Below are 12,703 nucleotides of genomic sequence, written 5' to 3'. Positions count from 1 at the left end.
GAAACCTGTTTCTCAAAATGTAGGGTTACACAGATTGTAACTGAAAAATATCAAGACTTGCAGTAGCTTATGCATACATGCACTGTCAACTAGAGAAAGAAAGTACCGTGACAGAATCATCTTGGCAAGCAGCAATATCAACTATACAATTAAATAAGCCAAGAGTGAATTTGTCTCCAAGCTGTCTTAACTGCAGGTCAGGACAGGTCTATCTGGTTATTTTATGAGCTAAAAATACAATTTAAAAGCAATACAGTATGACTTTCCATTGTCTGGATCTACTGCTAAGTGTTTGATTCTATTAAACAAATTCACAACAAAGTAAAGCTGCCTCCATCAGGGAAGCAACTGTTGTGTCACAGAAGAGTGTGTTCTTGTGTTACGCCCTGTCAGGCTTGTAGTCATTAAAACGCAGTATTTAATTGTGAGCAGTTGCAGTCGGTGTCAGCACCTGTGGTCCTTTTGCGATAGGTTCCATTTTAAGCAGTGCTGGCACAGAAGTTGGTGACTGGAGCTTGCTTATACAGAGTATAATTACTCTGTACATTTAGAAGCTTGAAAGTATTCTGAGGACCTACTGAGAGCTCTAACATTTACTTCCAGCTCTCAAGCGTGTTCTGGTTTTAACCCTTTATGGTGTAGAAGGTTTGTGAACTCTGAATCTGGGCTTCGGGCCTGCTGGAAGTGCAAAGTCATGTAAAGACGGGACTGTAGAATCGAGGTGAGCACTGAACAGGGTTTATCTCCCCAAGAGCCAGATGTGAATCATACGCCACTAAAAACACTCTGCAAGGTTTTCCTCTACATGGATGAACAAACTGCATTTTTTCGTTTCTCGGCACACACGTGGTTTGTTTTCATTGAATTCTTGGGTTATTGTTTGTGACTGAATCATTATTGTATGAATGCATTTCACTTGTTGTACTAGATTATGTGTATATATATATGTGTATCCCTGAATTTTATGCATCCAATCAACCAATTAACACGCGTTTTATAATTAACAGTTTATTTTGACAATCTAAATAACATTCTGAATATTCATCATGGTACGTTTGATGTGCAGAGAAAATTGAGAACATTTTGCATATTGCAGGAAACATTCCTGCAATATGCAAGCGATTCTTTATTTCTGTCTAAAATCAGTTTTAAGACATAAAGGGTTAACTGGGCAAAGAAAAAAAATATGTATAGTCAATGTGCTAGTTCTTTTTCCATTAAATTTTAATTTCCAAATTAAAAGCCTGGGGTGCCTTCAGCCCCAGACTTGATATTGTGAAGGTTAGGTTTGGTAGTCGGCAGTAAATTACTGTCCCTTGTGAAGTGCTGTTTGTGGGCTCCAACCTGACAGGTACGTGTAGCTCAATTTAGCCTTGCAGTTAATTGCTTGGCATGAGAGTCATTTCTGTGCCAGCCTGCAGAGACGTGCAAGCTGTTCGGGGAAACTCTGCCAGCCTGGCAGCCAACCCCAGCAGCCAGATGGAGCTTCAGTTTAAGGCTAAATTCAGCCAGAGACCCTGAAACTCTGGGGCTCCACAATCTTGCTCCAGGAGCATCTTTCGTCTTCAAGGGGTTTTCTCAGCATCCTGAGTCAGGGTTGCTGTGAGCTGATATTGGAAAATGGAGCTGAGCTGAGCCTCCTCTTCCAGTTCCTGGCTTCTGTGAAAACAGGAACAGCCTGAACCCTGTTAAGATGCTGAGATCATCTTAGATCACTTGTCTTGTGATGCATCTGAGACTGTCAGATGTATGAAATTGTTTTTTATATTTATCCCAATAAACTTTGATTTTATCACAGCATTGTTCTGAGGCTTTGCTACATAATGCGTGAATTACAATTAAATGATACAGCACCATGCAGAGGGGTAGTAGACTTATTGCACATATCACAAGTGACGTTGGGAGTCTTTAAGTAGTGTATTCTTCTGCTTGTGCCTCTCTCCCTAAAAACAACTGCAGAACCCATGAGGGGATTATGACTCTGATGTGCACCTGAGTTTAATTTCATTTAGATGCGCCAGCTGAAAGCTTAAACATGAGAATCCAGATTTTTGGCAGAGAAAGTTAAAACTAGCCAGTCATGTGGCCAGAATCATTCAAAGAGTTTGGTCCATGCAGTGGAGTTAGAGGGCCTTAGTTACAAGTCTTTAAACCCTGTTGTTGTTGTCGGGGCTGCCACAGAAGCATCGGGGTCCTCTCCTCATGTCCAGACATGGGTGTCACAGGCACAAGGCTCAAGGCACAAGGCCCTGCAGGGGTGGGGATGCACTGGTCATTACTGCCTCGTTGGGCTTTTTGCTTTCAGTGCTGGAGATATTTTAGTATCCCAGCAGTGCGATCCATATTTGTGTGCCTGCTCTTTGTTGAAGCGTGATGGAGGGGACAGTTTCTGTTATTTTCAGTCCATTGTGCCTACTTCCTGTGGGTCAGGGGTTACTGGAGCAGGGTGTTGTAGACGGCGATGGAAAGCCGACAGGAAAGTAGCCAGACCGTACAGCGCACAGCAAGCTCCGGAGCCAGACGCAGGCTCCAGCGCGCGTTATCGATCCTCCCTGCAAGCAAACGGCAAAACAAGGTAAAAAAAACTGCCGCACTCTGCATTTTCCCAATTCCTGGGCTGTTTGGCAGGGTTTTCCTTTCCTCCTCTCACTCCTTCACTTCGCCAGTGTTTGAAATTGTTTTCTGGAGTTGTAGAATTTCCTGAAGGGACCTGAGTTTCTCTCGTGGAGAAGCAAAGCACTGTTTAGCACTGTTTTTGCTCAAAAGCTGTTCAGCGTGTTGAAAGTGTACGTTTACACCATGCGGTGATATTTCTGTGACTTGAAAGGTTTTTGGTGTAGCAATGAGCCACAGTGAGGCAGGAAATCTATCGAGAATGTGCCGATCTGCTGTCCTGCAATCTGAACATTCCCTGCAAGCAGCCATTATAGAAACACTGTAGAGAAGAGGCCTCTGGTGTAATGCCCAGTTAATTTCTATGAGACTATACATTTAAATTTATTTGTCGATCATTTCTATATTTTTGTTAAGTGATTTGTCTTGTGAAACTGCTTTTTTATATATATGGTATTTTTTGTCTTTAATTTTTTGTTCTGGAAGATTACTGTGTACAGCTGTTAACTAGTGGGGTTTGAGCAAGGCTACTACTAACTGACATGCGCAGCCAGCCCTTTTCTCTCATAATGCTGATGAAATGTATATAGTATATGGTAGAGTGCAGTAGAGCTTCAGTATAAATGAGCATCTGTATAAAATTAAAAGAATCCAGCAAAACGGACTTGCTGGAAAGATTTTCAAGATGTCATCTATAATTCCTGCAACAGTACTCCAGTAAAACACTGCGAAGGTGTAGAGGTAAAAACATAGAACGCAAAGTATTTTTTGATATTCTTTGAAATACAGCTATTAAAATGTTAACATGCTTTGTATTAATAAATAAAACAGTGCAATGATGTACTGTAAAGGTGATGAATTACGCAATACATGTGATATTTAAAGAACCCAAACCTTTGCACAATGCTTTACAAATTATGTGTAAAACATGTTTGTGGGTGAATGTCTTAATACATTCAGTATATACACGCACTGTATATTATACTTCTTTTTGATGTATAAAAATTGCAAAAAGTAATGTAATAAATAATAATTTTAGTGATCGGAATTATTAAGATGATGCTTCTGGATGCGAGACCTTTTTTCTTTCCATACAGACAGTGTAGCTGGAAAATAACTGGTTTATTATGTTGTGGAGGTGGGCTTGACCAGTTCATCTTTACACTTGTTCCATAGAATCTGCTGAGTGCGTTCTAGCAGCTGACAGCCCCCTTAATAAACAGAATCATCATGCCTAGGGCCAAGGTGGTGTATAAGTTGTCTTAGAGAAGCAAGGCTAGACTGGGATGACTACCGAGCAATTCATAAGAACATTTCTTTTTTCCATTTTTAAAGTGCGACAAGACGTATTTAGCAAAGAAGAAGATGAATTTCCAGCTGTTGTGCAACATGTAATAATTTAATAGTCAGGTAGTTGTAACAGTAGTAGTAGTCAGCTCAAAGTACTTGGCTTCTTTGAAGAAATAGCTGTGTAAGCCTGGATCAGTTAGCACCACAAAATCAAGTGACCTAGATGGGCTGAAGGGCCTCCTCTTGTTTGTAAATGTTCTTATGTGTCATGACTGCAGGAACGAGTCTGTCTGATACTCGATAAAGGCTGTGTCCCGACACCAGCTGGAAAATGATTGAAAGGTGGAATGAAATGGCTACAGCAGTTAAAATAGGTCCAGTCCAGCTATATTACAAGCCATTAGAAACGGTAATCCTAGGTAAACTGGGTCTGCACACCCTTCGGTTTGCTTGCAATATATCGCTGCCTTCTTATCAGCTGTGACCAGGGAGTACAGGTCTCCATTTAAAATCTGCTGTAAGGCTGTTGCTATGCTCTCTCTCCATTAGCAATGTTGGACTGCATTTAGAGGCCTTTTTGAAATTGTCCTGTTCTGAAAAACACAACCTCTGTGTTTACGGTGCTGCAGCCAAAAGTTCTGTGCTGAAGTGTCGTTTGTTTTCTCATGCAGGACTGAGTTTTGCTTTGTCAGGGTTTCTTCCTCTTGTATTTGTAAAAGGGAGAGACCTTTACCATCTACTGTTCAGTAACAAAAGTGGGTTAACATTTTCAAACGGGTTACAGAGATCTATATTTGTATTTGGCTCTAAGAGACCTCTCTCGTAAAAGCAAAGACCTTGAAAGTGTTTAATAACCTGCATAGCCTGTGGAGCAGTCCACAGGTTTTGATTTGAGCTGGTTTGACATCAAAAGTCATCAGATATTTTATGTCCTCCTAGGGCTCTCTCTGCAGCAGAGCTTGTAAGAAGTTATTTGCCGTTTCTTTCTTGTTTGGTTAAGGGTCAGGTTTCAGATCTAAAGTTAGAAATGACAGCCTTCAGAACCAACTGATGTGACAATGGATGGAAAACAGGAAATTTTGTGCCTAGTGTGTGTGTTAGGAACACAGATGACCAGGATGATAAAATCCCGAGAAGTGGAAACTTCCACTGAGTTTGTTTTTTCCTTGTTTTTTTTTTTTTGCTGGGATTTAAAAAAAGACACTGTTTCCTGGAAAACAGAATCTGTGGCCATTTGCTGCGTGTTAGGAGCCCCACTACAGGCAACACTTGTGGCAGTGCTAGGTAACGGAGAAAGTCTGTCAGTCACTGAGGTGCTAGTTCATGCCCACAGCTGAAGGCAAGCTAGGTCTTTGAGTTAATCTTTCAACCCTCATGGTTAATACTTCATCCTTTGTGCGAGTCTACCTCAAGAAGGATTGATGAGAATTAAAGTTAACATGACTTAACGTTTGACTGCTGCTAAAAAAATAACCAAAAAGGTTTTCCTATATTAGAGCCTGAGATTCCCATGGGTCAGTCATTCAGGACTATTGATCTCTAAATGCCAATAAATGATGCAGAATGACCCCCTGACTTAATGCACTTGTCTCCTCCCACCAGAAAGTGAAAACAAAACAACACTGAGGAGTTTTTCCAGTCGTGCTACAGCAGGGCTCCAGTGGAGCCTCCTGTCCTGATCTAAAACAGTGTTTTCTTTTTTAAAGAGAAGCTCGTCTTCCGTCTCTGTTCTCACAGACATGGATATGGAGGGTAAGCCTTAGTCATGGGCTGTAGAGGTGAGGTTTGCTGAATGGTAAAGTCAGTACAAGGTCTTGTGGGAAAATGTCATAGTGGAAATAGCTTTACAAAGAGAAGACTTGAGGGTCTTCATTCTTGCAGACTGCAGCTTTTACTTTTTAAAGTTGTCGCATTGCGTGGAGGTGTACAGTTTTTAATTTGTCACTTTTGTTTTTGTGTGTGGTTGATGGTGTTAAAGTGGCGATTTATCTTCCGAATGTGCCGATTTTCCAGCTGTTCACCACGTTCTTTGGTCTTTGCATTCTCTGCTAGAAATCACTTGAGATCATTGTTTCCTAGACCTGTTAATCATTCAGTCTGAATGGCTGTCCTCACAGGCTGAGTATGTCATGCCACAGTTTAAGTTTTTCTTTTGGTTGTACGGTTTTGGCTGACGGGAACAACATATTAATGACAGCATTGTGTAGAAAAGTGCGTTGTGCTTTCCAGCAGTGTTGCAGTGAAGCTTCCCTACTGTGCGGGTGCTGTCACTCGTGGTTTGTGGTTTTATTGAGGGTAGGTGTTGTGTTCTGAGGGCCTGTGGTGTGGTATGATGTAGACAATCTATATGTGAGGGCTGTGAGCTTTGTCCGGGTGTGCCAGAGTTTTATTCTGGAAATAAAATGTACAGGTGATTTTTAAAATGTGCTTGCTGCTTTAACATTAAATTTCATGTTGTTGCTTCTTCATAAAATGTGAATAGAGCAGCTGTGTATCTTTTTATGCAATTGCCTTTTTGTTTTTAAACAAACAATGCTTTACATCAAATATTGCTTTATGTAATGTATCAGACAGTATAGTAGTTGACAATTGTTTAGCTTTTAATAAGGTAGGGAACAACATTAATTTGGCAGGGTTTGCTGGCTGCTTTTGATAAGCTTTTTCCTGAAAGAACTTTTTTGTGAGCCAATACATCCATTGTACCAGGAGAGTGAGTGCTCTTGCCTTTAGTTGTGGTCTTGGCCACCTTTCCTACTGTCTTGCAGGCTTTTCCATTATGGAAAAAGGGTTTCTCAAGGCTTGGCTTCAAACCTCGCAGTGAAAATACGTACTTTGTTTTACGGACTGGCTGGTTTCATTTTTTTTACCAAAGTTATATTTTTAAGTAGTCTAACTTAAGATGAATTGGATATTTGCAGAAGTATTTCTTGTATAAGAAGTCAATAATGCAGGTCTGCCTTTCTGACAAGAACAATGAAGGTGTAGCTTTGGGGTGGGTGGGTAAGTACTTTAGCATCTTGACAGAGGATTCTGGGAAGTTTTTCAGAGCTGGGACCCTAATGCGCAGCTACTGGTGGTGTTGTTTTTCACAGATCTCCATTTGTCTCTGCTGCACACGCAGGACAGTGGGGGGTTTTCTCTGAATCATCATCACTTAGGACTCATTCACTGGGCCACGTGTAACTGCAGGGCCTGAGTAGACCTCCCCGATTGTCTCCAAATCAAATAACATTTTTTTGGCAATGCATTTCAGGTCAGAAAATTGGATTGAAAGCTCCTTTAATTGAAGAGCCAGGGGGCAGAGGGAGCTGATTGTGTTACATTTGCCTGATGTCATGGTCACGTGCCCCAGCAAGGAATCGACCTTGTTGGGGCAGAGCGGTTTCTTGCCACCCCCCCCAGACTGTCGATGACGCTCTTTCCCGCCCCTCAGGGATTGAGTCGTTCCATCGGACTGCACGAGCGAACAGCTGCCCTGTTCCCGAATACAGGCTGACACAGGAGACGTCTTGTTAGGCAGTGCAAAATGGTTACGAAGCTTGTAAATGTTTTTTTTTTTGCTGTACATTTTGTCGTTTTTCAGTTTCCCATACTATTTCTGTTCTTTTTTCTGCGATTCGGGTATAGTAGTTTGTCTGACTCTTTGGGCTGTGGTGTACCTTAGTTGCCTCCAATTCGAAAGGTTTCCTTAATTGTGTGAGGCGCATAACTGAGTATCGCCCTGCCAACATTTATAAATAATATTAATGCGCTCTAGCTCTCAATGAAAATGATGAAACAAATACTGTTGATTATTATTTCTTGGTCTTACCCAGCAGTGCAGCACGCGATAGAGTGAATGTTTTTTGTGTGGCAGTGAGAGATGACCGTTCTGTGTAAGAATCGGCGGACTCCCACTCACTGCAAGTCTGTTAGTGTTTTCTTGTTCAATCGTATCAGGCAACCATGCACAAGGAAACTTTCATCAGCTCCCAGGATGTCCAGATGATCTAAGGGGTTGTGGTGATGGTGCAGGAGGAGAACGCAGGTCTGGGAAAAGTAAGCTATGAACCTGCCTGTCTGCTTGGGGAAATCGAGTTTAAAATGGGATTAGGTTTACACAATTTAATTTAAAAAGCAATTGCTATTGGTATCTCAAACTCGGGAGGACTCACAGTGAAAATATTTATTCTTTGTAATATTTATAGCATATGGGGAAAATGTTCAAGACGAATAGTCCAAGTTCTTCACATTGCTGGTTAGGAATAATTTTGCAATCCTGCATTTGTGATGCATTACTTCTGAAGAGCATGCCAGGTTACATCTTTATATAGTTTTCTGTAGTTTAAAAGTTCTCAAAAGTAATTAAAAGTAATTTATCCTTTTCTAATAGTCTGAATAAATAGATTATGAGGAATGACCTTTGTCTCCTTTAAAGTGTTTAAATTCAGATTTTTGTTTACTGTACGTCTTCAGAATGACTTCCAATCCAACATCTGATGGTGCCATTTTAAGCACTTGACATTTTTATCTTACGGAATCTAGAAAATTGATATCTTATTTCTTTGTAAAAGAGGAGTTAAATGTTGGCGATTCGTGTTCTTGCACCGAAAGGATAAGACTAATGGCACACCTCTCCCACAGTATGATTCCTGTAGAAAAACCTGCAGTACTGGAGGGACAGCACAGTAGCTGAAATCTGAGTACTCCCTAGGGCACATCTGGACTTATTGCAATTGGCTCCCTTGCTTTAGCTTATATTAATTGGCAGAGCGTTTAGCATTTTTGCCTCGGATGGTTGAAGAGCCTTTAGCTCAATTCCTGGGGTGTTATCTGTGTGGAGTTTGTAAGTTCTCCCATTGTTCGTGTGGGTTTCCTCTGGGCGCTCCGGTTTCCTCCCACAGTCTAAAAACACGCTGGTGGGTTAATTGGCTTTTGGGAGAATTGGCCCTGGTGTGAGTGTGTGCACGTTGGTGTCAGTGTGCGCCCTGGGGCTGTCCAGGGAGGATCCTGTTTCGTGCCTGTGCCTTGCCGGGATAGGCTCTAGCTCTCCCACAACACTGTCTTGGTTCAAGCAGATAGAAAATGGACGGATGGATAGTTTAGAATGCCAGTGTGAGCAGACATGTCCACTATCAGCGTGCAGCTGTGTGGGTAACTGTTATGCCCTCACTGATTTTACACTCCCGGTGACTCATGGGAGCTGGAAGGGAGTCTGGGAAGGCTGATTACACTGCTGAGGAAGTGAGTGGAGGGAGAGGTCACGCTGGGGCCCAGTATAAAACTCAAGGCACTTGCTGCAGACAGAAGTTAAAGTGAGCAGCTAACTGAATAAACAGACCTGACCCACCCTTTGTGTTTTTCATTTCCGAAAAAAGGTATGTTACCCCTGTGAATTCAGCAATCTGTTCTCCTCCAGCATGCAGTGGAGAGGACAAGTGTGGGTGTTGTGTGAGAAACCGCAGAAGTTACTGTTTTTACTCTTTTAAGACCGATGCTTCCACGAAGAAAATGGCAGTGCAATAATGCCATTACATTCATAGGCTTGGTTTCATGTGTAGGTTTTTACTTTTGCGACCCTTTCAGATTTGAAACGGGTCCAGTCTAGATTTCTCTGCTTTATTGTGTGGAGTAATATTTTATGAAAACTGAGCTGCTTGATATTCACCTTGTGGCGAATGTGGAGGTCCGTGGCTGCTTCACATTAACCAGTGTTTTAACCAGTTTGGATTATTCACTGTTATTCGGCAGCAAAAAGCTAATTGCTTACTTTGGAAGTACTAGTGAGACAAAATGTTTATATTTTGAAATACAGCAATGACTATATCCATTTTTTATTTTTATGTAATTTTTGTAAGAAGCCATTCATTTGAAAACATCCCATGTGAAAAGTAAAATGTCTTGCTTTCCTTCACTGTTATATTCTTTTGTTTGTGAATACAACAGATTCTGAAGTTATCTAGCTGCTGTTAAATAGCTAGCAACCTTTGCATGGTTCTGAGCCATAAGCTGAACAGATTGTAAATGTGGCGTGAATATTTAAAATAGAATAGTTGTATTGCAAATGTTTCCAATTTGAATTGGTATTTGAGGTTTGCAGCTCTTGACAACTTTACAAGGGCTCCTGTTCTTGTCTTGCGGCACCATAAACAGCAGCACTCTTGAACTGGAAGGAGCTGAGGTCTGACAATGGAGACAATGGGGAAATGCAAGATGGCTAAAAAAAGTGGTGTTTGTTTACATAGTCAGTGGAGTTTTGCCAAGATAACTGCCTCAATGCTGACTGAAAGTCCTTGTTTTTCTGCTAAAACGTCACAGTAAATGTTAAGACTAGAACCTGAAAGTCTATACTTGAAATCTGTACATGTATGTATTTGTAACAGGTGTTGGCTGCATGTCAACTTCATTTATCTGTTGAATCGGCATCAAGGTATTTATATAGGGTGTCCAGGAGAGAGATTCTGTGTTTTATTAAAATGACATCCATTTCTTCAGTATGAGAGCTCCCACACAAAATAGCTGAGTTACATGCTGCGCTTCTCCATTTGGGGGGGGGTCAGTTCAACTATTAAACATTTTCACTGTTAAGCTGTCTTCACACCCAAAAAGGGCTTGTCAGCCGAAATCGTATGGCTTCCGTACGGTGTTGTATGTACAGTAGTAACCTTTATTCCAAGTCTGTCTTGGAATGATCCTCAGATTTCTTTCTACTGTATATACTGTACCAACATGTTTACAATCATTGATGTTTTCGGGGGTTGATCATCAAGTACAAGCCAACTTTTTATTATATAAAAAGTTGTTTTATTTCACTCATAACATTACTTTGAATGCTGTTAAAAGTTTACAGAAGAACAGTCTGACCACCAACAGATATTGCCCAGTGGCAGATAATGGTATCAGCCTGCAAACAAATATGAGCACAACTATCTACATATCCTAACATGCCCTTGAGTTAAGGTTCCCTTGAGGACCTTCAGCTGTATTTTCTGTCTTCTTCTGACCAGCCCAGGTGGTACAAATCAAGGTCACTTGATGTAGCCCTCAGATGTCTAAACATTTTTAAGTCAAAATATTCCCAAAAATGTCGTTTCCTGGCATTCAGCGAGTTCCTTGTCTTCTAGCACGCCAGGCAGCCTGTGTTTTTGAGAGGCTTTCTTGAAGAGCTCTGCTGTCCTTGTCTGAAAGGTCAAAGAGAGGGCAGGGTCTGGCTTTCAGAGATCAAGCCCAGTGTTGGCCTCTTGTACAATTGTCCCCCACATGCTGGGGAAGGTCTCAGGCCCTAACAGTAGTCTGTTTTGGTTCCTATGTAGGGAAAAGTAGACTTGTAGTTTCAAAGTCCTTGTTTTCAACCTTGGTTTAATAACAGTTTTAGCACTTATTTTCCGGGACAACATAAACCTTGGCGGTTCTGACAAATTAAAAACAGTTTATTAAATATTGGATAGCTGCTCTGTAATGGTTAAGTTTGAAATGTATTGTCTGCCAAAAATCTGAAGTGCATCCCAGGGCACAGAGCTCACCCTGGTGTTTGTAGAGTAAAATGGACTAGAAAGCACATGACTTTAATCCACTTCCCCTACCCAAGAGACAAAACTAAACCTGAGGTGAAAGCTCAGTATTCACAGTGCCTAGAAATTCCTAGAGTTACATCCAGTAGCATAAAATGGGATAACAATATCTTTAATAATAATAATTCCTTATACTCATATAGCGCTTTTCATAACACTCCATTCAAAGCGCTTTACAGACAATGGGGACCCCTCCACCACCAATGTGCAGCATCCACCTAAATGATGATCGACGGCAGCCAAAGTGCTCCAGTACACTCGCCACACATCAGCTATCAGCCAATTCATAGATGGGGATTATTAGGAGGCCAAGATTGGTAAAGACCAGGGGGATTTTTGGTGAGGACACCAGGGTTACTTCTCCTTTCTTAGAGAGATGACCTGGGATTTATAATGACCACCGAGAGTCAGGACCTTGGAATTACATCTGAAGGATGGTCCCTTTTTTTACAGTACAGTGTCCCTGTCACTATACTGGGACATTAGGACTCACACAGACTGCAGTGTGAGCGCCCCCTGCTTCCCCCACTAACACCTCTTCCAGCAGCAACCTTAGTGTTTCCCAGGAGATCTCCCATCCAGGTACTGACCAGGCTCACACCTGCTGAGCCTCAGTGGGTTGCCAGTCGTGTCGCAGGGTGATAGAACTGCTGGCAGAGCTTTAAAGGGGGAAAAGTAGTCCCAGTTTCACAGACCGGTTCTTAAGTCTTTGTAAAAGGATCTTTTGAACAGGGATATCTGGGCGTCAGTGTCCCTTTTCACACCGCTAAGGAGAGCTGTTGCTGTGTCTGCACCTTGACTTTGTTGCGTAGTACTGCTCGGTGGCCTGACTCGATCTGGATAATCACTGCTACCTCTCACTGTTCTCTTCAGGTTGTCGTAGTTTTTCTGAAGTTCAGCACCTGCTGTGGAGCCCTTGTTGTCTGCCCTTTCACACTCGCGTCTACTTCTCCAGAGACTGAGCTCTTCCACTTCCAACGGCTGCCATCTCCCGAAACCCAGCCCTTAACATGTTCAGGAATGAGCTCTTCGGCATTAGGAACGCTTTCTCATTGCCAGATTTTATAGAAGAAGAGTTCTGAAGGAAGATGAATGAATTAGCGATCATTTAGCCTGCTATTTCAAACATTACAAAGAACATCAGCTTCTCTGAAGCAGCAGCAGTTGTTTTGACATTAGAGCTGACTTTGTTTTGGGGCAGTAAGTGATGCGTGGCTGTGGGCACCGTAGCAGCCATTGGACCGCACAGC

The 12,703-nt window shown here is 41.9% G+C and overlaps 1 protein-coding gene across 8 annotated transcripts in view; it reads left to right on the top strand.

Annotated features, from left to right (window-relative positions):
• gab1 (GRB2-associated binding protein 1) overlaps positions 1-12,703 on the top strand; it is a 94,585-nt gene that overhangs the window by 23,738 nt on the left and 58,144 nt on the right. The window contains exon 1 of one of the 8 annotated variants that reach the window (XM_015344637.2): positions 2,447-2,575. The exons of the other annotated variants lie outside the window; for them this stretch is intronic. Within the exon in view, the coding sequence (XP_015200123.2) occupies positions 2,462-2,575 (114 nt within the window). The 5' untranslated portion in view covers positions 2,447-2,461. Of the gene's footprint in view, positions 1-2,446; positions 2,576-12,703 lie in introns of those variants that run through there. 8 annotated transcript variants of the gene reach the window in all.

This window comes from Lepisosteus oculatus, chromosome 1, assembly GCF_040954835.1.
Source record: "Lepisosteus oculatus isolate fLepOcu1 chromosome 1, fLepOcu1.hap2, whole genome shotgun sequence".
NCBI classification, from domain to species: Eukaryota; Metazoa; Chordata; class Actinopteri; order Semionotiformes; family Lepisosteidae; genus Lepisosteus; species Lepisosteus oculatus.
The sequence above is the reverse complement of the archived record's forward strand: the minus strand, read 5'-3'. Positions and strand labels throughout refer to the sequence as shown.